The 16,099-nt window shown below is 45.6% G+C and overlaps 1 protein-coding gene across 5 annotated transcripts in view; it reads left to right on the top strand.

Annotated features, from left to right (window-relative positions):
• The first annotated feature begins 7,599 nt into the window (after positions 1-7,599).
• The window catches only part of LOC144162598 (ribonuclease P protein subunit p40-like), a 31,874-nt gene continuing 23,374 nt past the window's right edge, over positions 7,600-16,099 (top strand). For all 5 annotated transcript variants that reach the window (XM_077693207.1, XM_077693204.1, XM_077693203.1 and 2 more), the window contains exons 1-2: positions 7,600-7,801; positions 12,270-12,411. In XM_077693207.1, the coding sequence (XP_077549333.1) occupies positions 7,688-7,801; positions 12,270-12,411 (256 nt within the window). In that variant the 5' untranslated portion in view covers positions 7,600-7,687. The remainder of the gene's footprint in view (positions 7,802-12,269; positions 12,412-16,099) is intronic.

Below are 16,099 nucleotides of genomic sequence, written 5' to 3'. Positions count from 1 at the left end.
AGCAGCGCAACGCTTTAGCCACTGAGCCACCGCGGCGGGTGTTAAGGCGGAAAGTAGCTTTAGTGCATGCAATATAAATGGATTGTTTTGTGTAAGGTAATGGCTTACTTGATGTGTTCGTTTCGTTATGTGGGAACGGCAGGGTGGGTGGGTGGGGGGTGGGGGGGTGGGTGTCGCGCGTATTTCGAACTAGTAACAAAAAAAAAATCGTTATAAATGGGTTGGGCTATATCGAATTATTGGATATATCGAACTAATTGCGGTGCATATTACAGTTCGCTATAACCGGGTTTGACTGTCTGCACCGCGGCCTCGGCGGCCGCTTTTCCGATGGAGGTGAAAAGCGAAAACGCCCGCGTGTTGGAGATTTCGCGACGCCCGTTAATATCCGTGGTGGAAATTAATCCGGAGCCCTCCACTACGGCACGCCTCATCGCCGGTGTATACCGTGGGGGCGTTAAACCTCATAATCAATCAAATTGATAAATCATCTGAACTGGGTCTTCGTTTCAAATGCGATTACAGTATATAAATCACCATTTTCTGAAGTCTCCTCTCAAGTAGAGCCAGTCCATTGAGCTATGTATTTTCTAGCATTCACTTTTTTGCTGTTGTTGAAATCGCAATCCTCTCAGTGGAATCTAATGGCGCTCCACCCCCAAACATTATCAGGGGATATGTTTAAATACCAGCGGTATAGTTTGTTATCAGTAGTATACACCAAGAACAAAAATCTTGCATTTGCCATGCAAAAGCTACCTATGAATTCCATTGTTTGGTCACCTACGATAATCATGTTAGAAATCACCTGCTCGAAGGTGTAAAGTCAAAACTTGATTATAAGTGCGCTATACTTTTGAGATAACATGGATGCGTGCGTTACTATGAACGCGTCTCCATTCGGCCTGACACCAGCCATAGTTCCTCCCGCTACACTGCAGAATCTTATTACAGAATATAATGCGATTACAAACTGAAATGGCTTTTGACGCATGAAGCACAAGATGGAACTTCTTTTCAGAAGACGCTCTTCAATTTGTGGGCACCTCCGGTACGGGCAGAAGTAGCGACGGAATAGCCAGTTGGAGAAGTCTGTAAAAGTGCATCTCCGAAGATAAAGCAAAACTGCAGTGCACGCAGAAATGGCGATGTGATGGCAAATGGGACACTGCGAGACCGGCCTGGCCTGGCATTCATGTGTCATCTAGACATTAGTACTGTTTTTTTGTTTCTTCCAAGACGAAATACGTAGGGCCTGCAAGGCCGTGGGGCAGTTTCTTCCAAAATACGTATGAAGGAGGTACTAAACATCTGTTATCATCTGAATACGCTAAAAATGAGAACCTGTCCGTTCTATGCGTCCTGACACAGTGAAGATTATACCAGGCACCACAGCGCTCGCAGCCTCCACAGTGATGGCCCGTTTGGTGTCGGACAAAGAAAAAAAGGGTGTCTAGAGCAAAGTCTATCTTTTGGTTCTGTGCTTATTCAATGACTGAAGGCGGCGAAAGAGAGCAGAGATTATTGATCCATTACATTCTTAATCCGGATCAGCACGAATTCCGTAGTGGATTATCCACAGTAACACAGCTAGACAGTGCATGACCTTGCGCAGTGCATTAATGATCATTCTCAGACTGAAGCATTATTTATGGACTATTCGAAGACGTTAGATCGCGCCTCGCACGGAAAATTGCTTGTTAAGCTGAAATAAATACTGGGTGACGGACCTATCCTCCAATGGATAGCTAACTATTTATCAGATCGGCATCAATTTGTTAATTCGGCAACCATGCTTCTAATATTGTTCCCGTCACGTCAGGGGTTCCACAGGGTTCTATTTTAGCTCCGTTATTATTTTTACTTTTCATAAATGATTTAACAAACGTTGTTGACGTGAAAGTTAAACTGCTTGCAGACGACTGCATGTTTTTCCGAGAGGTAAAAACTGTTGGTGACTAAATTAAACTGAACAATGCACTGAATTGCACTGCACAATGATGTCGGGACTGGTCAATGATGATTAATTCAAACAAAACCTTATCAACGTCAGTATCAAAAAAGAAGTCGACTCTTAGTTTCCCATAGATTGACAACATCCTCTTGAAAAATGTTTCATGGTATAAATACCTGGGGACTACTACTTCCTCTGACCTTAGTTGTATTGCACACATACAAAATGTAACAAGAAAGGCATTCAACAAGCCATGTTACCTAAAATAAACCCTCAACTACACAATTTGTGACACAAAACTACGTCACGCTTATCAGGTCGATGCAGTATGAGAACATAGTGTGGTTCGCCGATACAAACAAAAACATCACTATTTTGGAGCGAATACAGCGGAAGGCTGTTCGCTTCATTTTTAACGGATATAGACGCACCGACTCCCCAACCGCTCTGCTTCGTTGCGCTAAACTTGCATCGCTTGAAACTCGCTCGAAGTTTCACCGCCTAAAGTTCTTGTATCATCTGATTCATCGCAAGCAGAGAATAGATTCCGGATCATTTCTTACATTTATTCGCACAAGGGAAATGCGACACAAACACATGTTAACTATCGAGGAATATCTTTGTACGAACAATGTCTTCTATTATCTGTTTTTTTCCCCACGAACTATAAGGGAATGGAACGCACTGGATGGTTTCTTGATAGAACAGCCAACACTCGAGAAGATTTGTGAGCGCCTTGGTGAGCACTTGCTCACATGAACAAGTGTGTGACATTTTTGTATGCACCGGGACTGCATTATTTTCCAAATGTAAGCTCTTCACATTTCGTTCTCTTCTTGTTTCTGTGTTGATCTGTTGCTATCGTTAGTTCGTTGTATTCGATAAGTGAACGAATTGTGATCGCCCTTGAACTTTTATCTGAAATCACGTGATTCTCTGTTCCCATGTTCTGTACGTGATTAGTACGATTCATTTCTTTGTTGTTGTTGATTGAAATGACACTGTATTACTGACATGCCCCTCCCGTAACAATCCCTTCTGGGATCGACGGTATTCTGAAATACATGAAATTAAAATAAACTCTGTGCGGAATAACTTAAAACCAGGAGAAAAGCCTTTGTTTGTTTCCACCGTGGAAACACATTTGTCAAGAAATACGGCCGAGTTTGATGCCCCGAAGCTACACCTGTGTTTTATGATGCGCACCGCATTTTCCAGAATAACAGGCAATCTACGGTTAGAGTGCATTAAAATGTCAACACATGGACGTTTTCATAGGCGTGCGCAGGGTTCTCGATTAGGGGGGGCCAAGTCTTACCTGAGCGCCCCCCCCCCCCCTCCCCCCTTCCCCTCGGGACTTCCGACCTCCTCCGGTCAGAACGCAGTGGAAAGTCGAGGAATGTAACATCGGCAAAGGGGGCAGGTCCCAGGGCGGATGCGGCATCAATTTCACAACGACCCGCCGAAATAACTTCCATTCTCCCTAAAGCACATAAACATATGACACATCTGTCTTTTGTAAACTGCAACGTGGTTCCCGTGCGTACCGCTCGAACGCTAGCTTTTGAAATTCGTAAGAATTCAAGAAGGTAATATTGTCTGTTCTTAAATCCTTTTTACGCGGCTATTTTGCTCAGTACAAGCAGAGTCCTTCAATGGTTTACTGGTCACGAAACTGCTCCGTAACTCAATGGGAGAGCTTCATATGCTGCGTTTGGCCGCCGCGCGGTGGCGCCGCCATCTCACTGAGGTCACTCCTCGGGCGGCGTTGCGCTGGCTCGAACGGCGGAGACGCGGCGAGTTGTTTGTTTTGTGCGGGAAAAAATGTCGCGTGCATCTCGCGCTGTTGTGATGCGACTTAAGTAGTGCAACGACGATGCCGAACACGTGTTGTGTCCCGGGATGTCGTTCCTTGTACAACGATACAACAGAAAATGTTTATAATGGGAAACAGCGCAAAAACGAAACTATGAACCTATACCATTATGAACCATTATGAAACCATTATGAACCTATACCAACAAGCCCAACTCGCAGTTCTTCTAGAAAATGTTTCCTTGTTCTGTTTACCGAGCGACGGGGAGCTGCGTAAGAAATGGAGGCGCGCCATTCCAAGGCAAGAAACGGGAGATTTCAGCTTCGATTATAAGTGTGCGACAATGTGTGGAAATGCACTGTGTGTGAGAATGAAAAAGCAATGTACCTTTTTGAGAGCATCCTGGAACTATAATTGTACAATCAGTCAGGTGGTAGCGGTGTTTCATTACCTGTTTGCAAACTTGTATAACCTTGCGCTTGGGCTCGCATGTAAAAAAAGCTTTGGAACGTCCTTGTGCTTTTACTTTTCATATTTCCGCGAATTAGCCCTTAAGTTTCGTTTTGTTTGTTTTGCAACAGCGCGTGGCCGCTTCCGGTTTTTTTAATCTGGCGTTTCAACCGGAGCGCCCGTTTGCTCTTTTTGTCGTACATCCTGTCGGGCAATATTGTTTGATATGGAAAGGGTGTCACCTTGTCGCTAACTTGATTTTTTGTTTGTTCGACAATGTTCTCGATCCTATTTTTCCATGGATCTGAAATTAATAACGTTCCGAGTAATGCATGCATAGCTAGCGCCGCGCAACTCACTCTATCGACGTTCATCTGTGCACGTCACAATGCGGACTGCTTCTTCGACGTTTGTGTCTCATTCTAGTCTTTTGTAGACCAGGAGGTCGCTTTAATAAACTTCGTTCAGAAAAGCTTCGCGTCGTTCTTGGCTACGTGGAAATATTCTGTTCCCTCCGTGTGCTGCACATCGCAGCGCAAAAAAAAAAAAAAATGTATGCTGGACCACGCTCTTTTGTCTCCCTTCGTAATATTGAATTTTTTTGTTGCGTGGGATAAAATCAGTTTTACTGTTCTTTTTTCGCTTCCTTTTTTTGCAAGGATTGCAAAGCATGGAAGCGGAAAGACACACTGTGCAACATATATCTCTTCGTGTTTTGATCCTTCGCGTTTCTGCAGCGTTTCTAGTTTTTTTTTTTTTTTGCGATAGAATGCCCGTTGGCATAAAAATAGCGTTTTTAGTTGTTCGAAACGACTAATCGAAACGACAGTATTATTGGGCTATCTTTTTTAGCGTTCTGTGAATTCCAGAGCAATCAACGGATTCATTAATAGCGTAGTCTGAACGACGCGTACTTGGTTTCTTTCAGTTTATTTTTTATTTTAGTATCGATAGGCCCGCAGCAGTCTGTGACTACGGAGCCACCGTATATGTGGTATTTACAACTAGAGATTTAAAAATTTACAACTAAGAGATGTACAACTATTTAAAACTAAGAGATTTACAATAGAGATTCAAAAAATCCGTAAACACGACGGCGAAGCGCTTGTGCCAGAGGACGCAGAAGCCGTTCGCGGCCGAAGTCTACGGTAATTTACTTGGAAAAATAAAACCCAATTGAAGGGAGGTGATATAGAGAATGACTGGACTATTCATGGCTAACTACTACGAAAAAAGCACACTTAAACAGCGCGCAGACACCAAAAGCAGCGAGCGTTTGCACGCCAACAGCTGACCAATATGCCGCACGCGCGGCGGCTGGATGCCCTTTGTGCGGCGGTGGCGCCTGTAGTGGCGCCCGCGGTTCCTATATGAAACGAGCGCCGAAGTTTCGTGACCAGTAAAGCAATGAATGGCTCTGGTACTAGGCACGTTATTTGCGAGGAAAAGTAGAAGGAGGACAAGCTCCGCAGTAGCTGCAAATATGAAAATTAAGTGATAACGTGTTTCTCACAGCGACCTAGTCCCCGCATTTCCGGGGCTGAAGGTAAACAGCTTTTGGAAGGTAATCTGAGGGTTCTTTGGCTGCCATGATCGTGAAAACACACGCGTGGTCGACTCATAACCCTACGGGACAGGTTCGATTGAGTTAAGGCATGGGGCAAATTTGGCGCCCCCCTCCAGATTATTAGGGGGGGCGGCTGCCCCCCCTGCCCCCCCCCTGTGCGCACGCCTATGGACGTTTTCGTTTACCGTCTGAGTCTGAGAAATGGCCTCGGGGGACGGTGATAGAACCAGCGTATCCTTGTGGTCAGTAGCCAATGGTTTAGCCACTGAGCCACTTTTGCGGGTCACTTTTTCAAGCGGGTCACATGTTGTCAAGTATTAGCACTTCCCAGGTGCGCAACGTTTTTTTAAGCAAATGATTGAACGCAGCGAGGAGGCACGTTTAGGGTGTGGGTCTTCGCGCCAGTGCAGCAACCTTTGGGTCAGATTGTCCTGCGCAGTCAGAGCGCACGCACGCCAATGCTGATGTTTCACTCGCCTTCAGGCTGCCAAGAAAAGGAACTTTTGTTTGCCCAGCCCTGCACTCTGCTCCAATATTGGCGCCCATCCATTTCCCCATGTTGCGCCCACGAAATGAGCGTTGATAGTGTTAACTATCAACACTACCAACTTCACAATCTGCGTGGCAGATTGCAAAGCGCATGGTACGCGAAAGAGGAATGCCCCCAGTGACACTAGCAACCCAATGGTTGAACCGTTTCGTCGTGTACCGGTTAGCGTTTTTTTTTTTCGGTTCAGTTCCCGCGTGGACTCAGTGCAGAGAAAAATACCATTTCATCATCATCATCACCATCTTCTTGTCCTTCTTCATCATCATGAACAACAACAACAACAACAACAACAGCCTATTTAGGTCCACTGCAGGGCGAAGGCTTCTCCCATTGACCTCCACCCGCTCCTGCCCTGCACTGCCCAAGTCCATTCTTAATAATACTTTATTAGCATACCTATTCTGGGAGACTCAAGCCTGCAAGGGCTGCAGAAGGCAGTGTGCCCATACAAATAGGCCTGCGGGCCCAGCCTGGGTCCCAATGTTCATAGCTATTCACCACAGAGTTGTTGACTACACCAGTGCTGCACTACGCAGTCCGTTGGGCAGCCCTCATTATAGTCCTGATGTCATTGTCATCGGGCGGGAATGTTCCAAATTCTTGACCTCCAAATTTTCTTATTCGTCTCTCCGTCGAGTTAATGGCCTTCCCCTTCTTCCAATCCCGTATATTCTGTTACCCTCTAGGTCCACCTAGGCCTGGTGTCAGCTCAAGTCCACTTCTTGATTTGAACTACGATATCTCATACTCGAGTTTTCTCCATGATCTACGATGCGATAGTTTCCTGTCGCTGACCGTTACTCCTGTCATTATAGTGACTAGAATATACTGTATATTCTAAGCACTATACTATCATGGCTCGTTGGGCCGACCTAAGTTTGCTTTCGGTTTATGTTCCGTTTTTCAGTTTACTAACAAATGGCTAAAGAGGTTACTCGGCGATTTGCAAAGCTGAATGTAATTAAGTACGAGAAGAAGCTGATGGCCATTGAGTAGCTGTACGTTGAAAGTGCTTCAGAGATGCGGTATTTTGTTTTCGAATGTTACTTTACATGTGTTCAAATTTCCCGCAAAAATGCTGCAGAAAAACGGACGCAAGCCCAAAACAAAAGTCAAGATAATGCCTATTTTTTTAGTGACAAAAAAGTAGCATGTAAAAGATAAAAGGAAAAATAAGACAAGCTCTACAGAAAGAAAAAAAAATAGAGAAAGTTTATTCGCCGCACCGAGCCAAGTCAAATCGATCCGCAGCTGGCGCGGAATGTGTGTGTTTTGAAGTTTTTTTAGGAGGCGTTGGTTTTGAACTTCTGCGCACGTGTTCTCAACGTGCGGTCGTGCGAAATTTCAAACATGTGGCCAGATTTTCCGCACCCTCGATGGGACATCGAGGTCTGTGTGTCGCACTTTGGAGATGCCAGCGAGCGCTGGAAAGAAGCCGTTAGCAACTGCAACTTCATACACGCCGTGCGTACCGTTTCATTTCCCGGGCTCCGGTTGCTGTGAAGCCCTTCGCTCCAGCCAACGCTGGGTCGGAGGTGCCATTCGCTTCGCGATACATTGTATGCCAGAACTGCGCACTTCTTATTCGTCCTCATTTTGCGCTGCTGCGAATTGACATGCCCGCGCGGTGCACTACTGTGTTTCTCGGTTTGTAACCTACCTGAATGCACGCACGGCCCATCAATCCTTCGGGAATTAGTGAAAGAGTTAAAGTGTATTCATTTAGTAGGGCCATCGATGGTAGGGCGAATAGAAAGAGCAGTGCGCAAGTGCAAGTAAAACAAGCACGGAACCCAGTGGAGAAGTCAAGAAAAATCTGAATATAAATACATGTTCAGTGGGTAAAAGGGGCGCACTTCAACTTTCGGAGTCATTTTGAAGCTGTGCTGCCGTAATATTTATTTAGGATTAACTGAGTCGCTTTTTGATTCCCAAACACTTGTCTGTCCTTACCCTCTCCAAAATAACTTGTCGAAAGTGCCGTCTGTGCATATGTCATGTACCGACGGGGGAAAAAAAAGGGGGAAATTTCTTACCCTGTGATTTGCAAGTGGCGTGATTCAGTATGTGCCGTTCACCAAAAAACATAATTGGAAAAAACTTCTCCACCTAATTCACCAGCATCAAAACAAAAAGATGGGTGAGTTGGTTTATGTTTATGTTTAAGAAGGTGGACAAAGACGCGGACAAAATGCTGGGGTATAAACTAACTTCAGTCTTTCGTTCGTGCATTTTCACCCGCCGCGGTAGCTCAGTGGCTAAGGCATTGCGCTGCTGAGAACGAGGTCGCGGGTTCGCTTCCCAGCTGCGGCGGCCGCTTTTCTGATGGAGGCGAAAAGTAAAAACGCCTGTGTGTTCGGGATTTTGGCGCACGTCAAAAATCCCCTGGTGGTCCAGATTAATCCGTAGCCCTCCACTACGGCGCGCCTCATCGCCTGCGTTGCGTCGGCGCGTTAAACCCTATAATCAATCAATCAATGCATTGCGTCGGCACGTTAAACCCTAAAATCAATCAATCAATCAAATCGTTAGTGCATTTTCGCACCTCTTTAAGCCTAAACTAATTCACCAGCTTTCGCTCCATCTAGCCGTGCACATTTCAAGGTAGAAATGTCTAGCTATGACAATGTGCACGTATCAGCGGTGCCTACACAAGACGTATTAAGAGAGAGAGAGAACTTTTTAATGTGGGCTGGAGGGTCAGGGTCAGCTCTGCTAGCGGCAGTGCTTGCTACGCCAAATGGGGATGATTACAATGCAGTGAAGTGAATGTGAGAGATAGGGAAGGCAACAATTAGAGAGAAGACAAGAAGAATTAAAAAAAAATGGCCCGCAAATAAATGCAAGGAAAAAAACTCTACATAAAGTTAAGCAAAAAAGTTGAGCGAATGGTGCTTAGGAAGCGCAGTGCGTCTAACAACAAAAAGCAGAAAAAGCGTACATAACGATGCAAACACGTACAGATGTAGCCATGTGCACAATGTAAGAATTACAAAGTTTTGTCTAGTGGGTTCGGTTCCCGGCCGCTTTTCTGATGGAGGTGAAAAGCAAAAAATGCCCGTTTGTATGAGATTACGGTGCACGTTAAACGTCCCCAGGTGGTCCAAATTAATCCGGAGCCCTCCATTACAGCGCGCCTTGTCGCCTGCGTTGCGTCGGCGCATTAAATCCTGCAATCAAATCAATCAAAATCGAGTTTTGTCTAGTCCACAATCCCACAAAAAATGCTGCAGAATTTTTGTCCCTAAAGATGAGTCATTGTTGTTGGCGCAGGGTTCAAGAAAGTGATGCAACTGAAGCCTTGCTCCACGTCGTACACAAGACAGGCAGCTGGCTGCTCTTGCTCGCACAGTGGCTAATTAGGCTAATTAGGGGCAGATACACAACAAGTCTCGGTAGTTTCGCGCACAGCGCACGTGGGGCACAGTGGTGAATCCTCCCACCCTATTTTAGACTTGAATCTTCGGGTGTGAGCCACGTTTAGACACAAATGATGCAGTGCACCTTAAGACGCTTTGGTTAGGTCAGGTGGAACACGGAATTCACAGAAAGGGTCAATGCCTCACAGAGGTGGATATCCACTGCGAGGGTCCTTTCACTTTAACATTTGCTCACTCCATCGAGTTCTATAGATAAGAGCGCAACCATCCTCGCGAGAGAAAGGAAGCTGTGTTGTGTTACGCAGAGAGTGGCCAGCGCTGGCAGCTGCATCAGATGTTGTATTTCCTTCTATTCCCAAATGACCAGGCAGCCATTGAAGCACAATGTAATGGCCCACGCACACTGCCACTCTGTACGTAGCATTAAGACTTACATTTGTCATTAAGGCATAGATCTGTTCTGTTAAGGTGTTCGATTGCGTACTCAATCGCCAAGCATTTTTGGTTACGTTGCAATATTTGACTTACAGTGCAATATTTTCTTGGCTTTGGAATTGGTGAGTGGTAACGTATACAAGCTTGAGCAAGGATAGCCCCGACAGCTCAAAAAAGTGGGCCATTAACTTTTGGCGTTTGTGATGTCATGCTGAGATGTGCGAGACACAAGTCCACTAGATTTGTTGGCGCAGATTTTTGGTAGTGCTGTTGTCGTGGGGCAGCGTACAAAGTGTAATCACACCATGCATGTGCAGGCATGAACATGTGCAGCTTTCCTTTTTATGTCTGCTGTGTGTTTTGGGCAAGGAGGTACACAGGGAGTGAGGCTAGAATTGGAAACAGCTTGTATGTTATGTATGGACGTGTGCGCATTGAGGGCATTGTGTTTAAAAGCACGCCGAATTTCCTATTAATTTCCTAACCAGTGTTCAGCTGCTCTGGTGGTGTAGTCCAGAAGTGGATAGTGCTGTCTACTTTTGGCTAGCCTTGTTTCTTCACCTGATCACCTTTGTCTGTCTTCTGTGCCGTCTGCTTCTTCGTCACACCACCATATAAAATCGTTAAGCTCGACAGACTTTACTGACTGGTCGGCTTTGCTAGTGTGACAGAAAGTGCTGCTTGATTTTATGCGCTGTTGGGTCATTACAATGGCAGAGCACGCCATCACTGGGCTGTAAATGAATGTGGTGGACCTTGTGGTTGTCTAGTAAAGAGCTAGCTAGGGAGGAGGTGTCTGTAAGGGAGAGCAAAGTTCCTACTCAAAGTGAAATCAGTTAAAGGTGCAAAAAAAAAAAAGCACGAAATAAATGCAAGTACTGCAGGCAAAGCGGCACTTTTACAGATGTTCATTTTTGAAAAAAAAAAAAAAAAAAAAAAAGAACGGTATGGCCTGAGCCCAGAACCTCACAATTACATTTTGGTCTCACGCTTCCGGAAATTCTGTCTCTCCCTCAGAAAGACTTATTGATACAGCAATACCTTGCTTTTCGCTGGACCTGCGTATAAACGTGGCTTTTCTCTAACATGGGAGTCCAATTCCACCCTGACAATGTTTGGACATGTGGCCCCCAGTCAAGGTTCGCACAGGTCCTTGAAAACCTTGAAAACCCTTGAATTTAGAAGTGTAAATTTCAAGGCCTGGAAAGTCCTGGAATTTTTAAAGGGTCCGTGAAAACCCTTCATATTTCTGGAGAGAACCCATAGCCCAATCTATTCACAAGAATTTAAAATGTTTGTCGTGAATTTTCGGTGTTAAAAATGTAAAGAAACATTGTAACAATCAAGTTTCAGTGTAGTGCGTGAAATTATGAGGTGTGGATTCTCATTATTACGAGGCAACATTGGGAGCAGCACTGCTCAATAGAATTCATATCACGATACAATCCCGTGAAAGCCGGCTTCTGTTCTCTATCTTGCATGTTCCATCTAGTTTGTGGACGGCCTTTCATTGCATGTTTGCTGTGCCTCATACGCTCCATCTGCGTTTGCTTTTGCGTGCAAATGGTGGACGTGTACATAGTTCATCCTGCTTTGCAGCAACACTTGCTGAGTTAATTTCAGCTGATACTCTTTCTGACAAAGCGGGAGATGCAGGCAACATTAACTAAGTTTTGAAATCAAACAGCCTCAGCAAAACACCAAGAGAAAAGAAAAAACCTCTAAATATAAACTATGAAATAAAAAATAAAGCTGGGGGAGCATTCAAGAATTCCTAGCGCCTATCTAAATGTGCATTAATGTTCTTAGGTATTAGGCAATATCAAAATTTTGCATTGTGTTGAAAAAGTTATAAATAACCCCAGATAAAACATAGGATGGGGACCTTGAAAATGTGTTTTCTGGTCCTTGAAAGTCTTTGAAAACCCTTGAATTTTTGCTTTTGAAGCCCGTACGAACCCTGTCCCCAGTGCTTCAAGCATGTCGAACCACCTTGCCCACATAAAGCTTCTGCTCCTACAACTCAGTTTTATGCATAATGCTTTTCAATTTAAATGTTGCTGTGAGGTGTTCCTGAGGTCTGTTGGTTTGTAATTTGTCCCCCTTCAACCTTGTAGGTGCAGCTGGTGCTTCCAGGGATGACTAAGGTTCCGGAGGACGTGAACTCCTGGATGGCATCCCAGGAGTACCACGTCGTACAGAGCATGCCTGTCAAGGACCTGGTTTCCTGGGACTTTGTGCAGACCTTTGCGAGACAGGGTAAACTGACCTGGAAGACATTGTGCGTGTGCTCTTTGAAGACTAGCATGTGTTGAGGTTGTGAGGTGTTGAGACCTGTGCGCTCTGCCCCGCAAAAAAAGGCCCGAAACAAAATCGAGGGTTCAACAGAAGCTCGTCCAGTTGGGTCGAAATACTGCGGCGAAAAATATAGGCACCAACTAAATAAAACTAAAATAGTATTAAAACTTCAAAGAACACTAAAACTTTGAAGCCAACAAGAGACGTATCAACTTCACTACAAAAGCCTTGTTCACAACCATTTTGTGAACGATGCTTCTGTATATTGTTTTTTTTAGGGTTTAAAGATCTTAAAGTTTTATGCTTAACTTCTGAAGTTTTTAGAAGTTTTATTTAATGTGCCGCGGTGGCTCAGTGGCTAAGGCATTGCGCTGCTGAGCACAACGTCGCAGGTTTGATTCCCGGCCGCAGAAGCCGCTTTTCTAATGGAGGTGAAAAGCAAAAACGCCCGTGTGTACAAGATTTCGGCGCACGTTAAAGACCCCCAGGTGGTCAAAATTAATCCGGAGCCCTCCACTACGGCGCGCCTCATCGCCTGCGTTGTGTCGGCGCATTAAACCCCCACAATCAATCAATCAGAAGTTTTATTTAAATGATGTCTGCCCCCATTTTTTTATGCCAAAAAGACCCATAGGATTGCTTTCTTGGCCTTCATTTTAGTAGCTTGCACTCATTTTTATAAACTCAGTTTGCAATATAATAGCACTTATTGTACATGCTGCCTGGTTTGAAGTCTTATTGAGAAGGCTTTGGTCTGAAGAACGAGTGTTCATGCTAAAACGGAAGACTGTTCGAGTTGGTACATATTCATAGTAACAGCGCTAACAACACGAGACAAAGAGAATAGCTGTGCTTGTGCCCTCTTCTCTTTGTCTCGTGTTGTTAGCGCTGTTACTATGAGTGTTCGTGCATATTCAGAGTTCGGAAAGGTCACGGAAAGCGAGTTGGGAAGACGTTTCCAGGTACAGACTTCTGAGGGATTCCAAAAGAGGGGAGGTATCAGAAAGACTTGATAATGAGAGTGAACATGATTCTGTCCTGAGGTGAGGGGTAAAACTGCCAAACACCGTTAACTTGATAACTGTTAACTCAAGCTCCTGTTAGTTCTTGTTTATCAAGGGAAGTTTTTGCATTTTTTCGTGCATGCGAGCTTTTCGACAAGTTTTTTGACTGAGGAAAAAGTAATGCTACACACAGCCAGATGTACTGAATATCGGCCCGCTTATGGCTGGGAACCAAAACTGAGCAAACAAAGGGCTGAATTGCCTCTCTGAGTTCGTGTTAGATGGTTACAATTGCTATGCACTTGCACCAAGATGTGCCGAACAAATCAACATGGTTTCTCTATATAGTGAACCAAGCACTATGAACCAAGTGAACCAAGCACCAATACGGAGTACAGCCATAGCAGATTCCCGAAGACTTGTTTTGTGTGTGCTTTCATCAATGCTGCATTTTCAGGTGGTCGTCATAGACATGCACCTGTTAGCTTTGAGAGCACAAATACCGTATTTATTCGAATATAAGGCGAGGTTTTTTTCCGAAAACCGCGGCCTCAAAGTCTACCCCCGCCTTATATTCGAGGGCGGGCTCCGAGATCAGGAACGGCGCGTCGCGGGAAGTCATAAAAAGTCAAAAACAGCCAGAAAAAATCCAGTATGTTTCAATCCACAAACCGAGTTCAAAACCGCAGCCATATTTCTTTCTCTATGCCGCAGCCAGTTTACCACGTGCGCTTCGCCGCTTGCATGTGCTTGTCTTGTGTGTTCCCTCGCTGGTGTGTGTGTAGCGGCAGCCTCCCGTGACCTTTGTTAGAGTGTACTCTACCTTCGTTCGGCGAGGCATTTGACTGGATTACCTACGGGAACCTTTCCGTTGTGACTAGTGATCATGGCAAGTCGTCGTCGTCATTACGATGTGGCATTCAAGAGAAATGTGATTACCGATGCCGAAGCTTTGGGCAACTGCGCTGCAGGTCGGAAGTACGGCGTCCCAGAAAACAACGTGCGTCGTTGGAGAAAAGAGAAGGGGGCCCTCTTTGCCTGCGCTGCGACGAGGAAAGCTTTCCGAGGACCGCGCAAAGGTGTGTTTCCCGAAGTGGAGGCTAGTCTGACTGAATTCGTCACACAAACCAGGAGCCGTGACTTGACTGTGACAACGGAAATGCTACAGATGAAAGCCCGAGAGTTCGCAAAAGATCGTGGCATCTCCGGGTCGCAGTTCAAGGCCAGCCGAGGCTGGGTTCAGAAGTATATGAAGAGAGCCGGGTTCTCACTTAGAAGGCGGACTTCTATTACACAAAAGCTTCCCCGTGACTACGAAGAAAAGCTGCTGTCTTTTCAGTGCTACATCATCGGACTGCGAAGAGAGCGCAACTTCCTCCTCGGCCAGATCGGAAACGCGGACGAGACCCCGATATTTTTTGACATGCCGTCAGCGCAAACGGTACACACGAAAGGTGATCGCCAAGTACGCATACGTACCGCAGGGTGCGAAAAAGCGCGGATCACCGTAATGTTAGCGTGCACCGCCAACGGGCACAAGCTGCCGCCTTACGTGGTGCTGAAGAGGAAAACGATGCCTAAAAACGAAAATTTCCCAAAGGGTGTGCCCATCCGCTGCCAAGAAAAAGGCTGGATGACTGAGGAGCTCGTCATCGACTGGATTACAACTGTGTGGTGCCGGCACCCCGGGGCACTGTTGGCTCGCCGATCAATGCTCGTCCTTGACGCTTTTCCGGGCCATCTGACCGAGGGGGTCAAGAAAAAGCTACAGGAAGAAGCCACCGATCTGGTTGTCATCCCCAGAGGCATGACTAGCCAACTGCAGCCACTGGACGTGTGTATTAACAAGCCTTTTAAGGACCATGTAAGACGCCTCTACAACGAATGGATGGCCTCCGACGAAACGGCCTTAACACCGTCGGGCCGTTTGAAGCGTGCATCTCCGTTGGTAGTGGCTCGCTGGATAGCCGACGCTTGGGCAGCTATACCCGACTCCATGGTGGCAGCTTCTTTCAAGAAGTGCTGCATTTCTAACTCGCTGGACGGCACTGACGACAGCGAAGTTTGGGAGTGCACCAGTGACAAGGACAGCAGTGATGCTTCAGACGATGACAGCTCGTGATTATGTGGTATCGCAGCTGAATTTTGCAAACTTCAAAGGTAGGAATTTGAATAAAGTTTCTGGCGGGATCTCTCGCCTTATATTAGTGTTATATTATATTATACTTTTTTTTCCTTTTCTCCGGTCCTTCAACTCCCCCCTCGCCTTATAATCGTGACCGCCTTATATTCGAACAAATACGGTACTCATTGCGGCATTTTGGGGTGTTATATCAAACAGGCCAGAGATTCAGTCTCAACACAGTACTCGGTAGCTGACTGCTGCTACTACACGTAAACAGAATGGTGAAATCTTGTTGCATGTGCTTGCAGTGACTGTGTACTGCCCGTTATATCAGGATGGGCGTAATGTTCTGCTATACCTTTCCTTCGATTCTGGGCCTGCAAAAATGTCCAATTCACTCACAGGGGAACTTCAAAAACTAGACTTCAAGATTCTCAGGTGATGGGAGGGGCGCTTTTGTACTATTTCTCAACTCGGAAAGCTTACTGCAAGTCTTCTCTTGCTATGCCATGAATGGGTT

The sequence above is a fragment of the Haemaphysalis longicornis genome, unplaced genomic scaffold (genome assembly GCF_048455015.1).
Source record: "Haemaphysalis longicornis isolate Haplotype H1 unplaced genomic scaffold, Haemaphysalis longicornis Haplotype H1 scaffold_12, whole genome shotgun sequence".
Lineage (NCBI taxonomy): Eukaryota > Metazoa > Arthropoda > Arachnida > Ixodida > Ixodidae > Haemaphysalis > Haemaphysalis longicornis.
The sequence above is the reverse complement of the archived record's forward strand: the minus strand, read 5'-3'. Positions and strand labels throughout refer to the sequence as shown.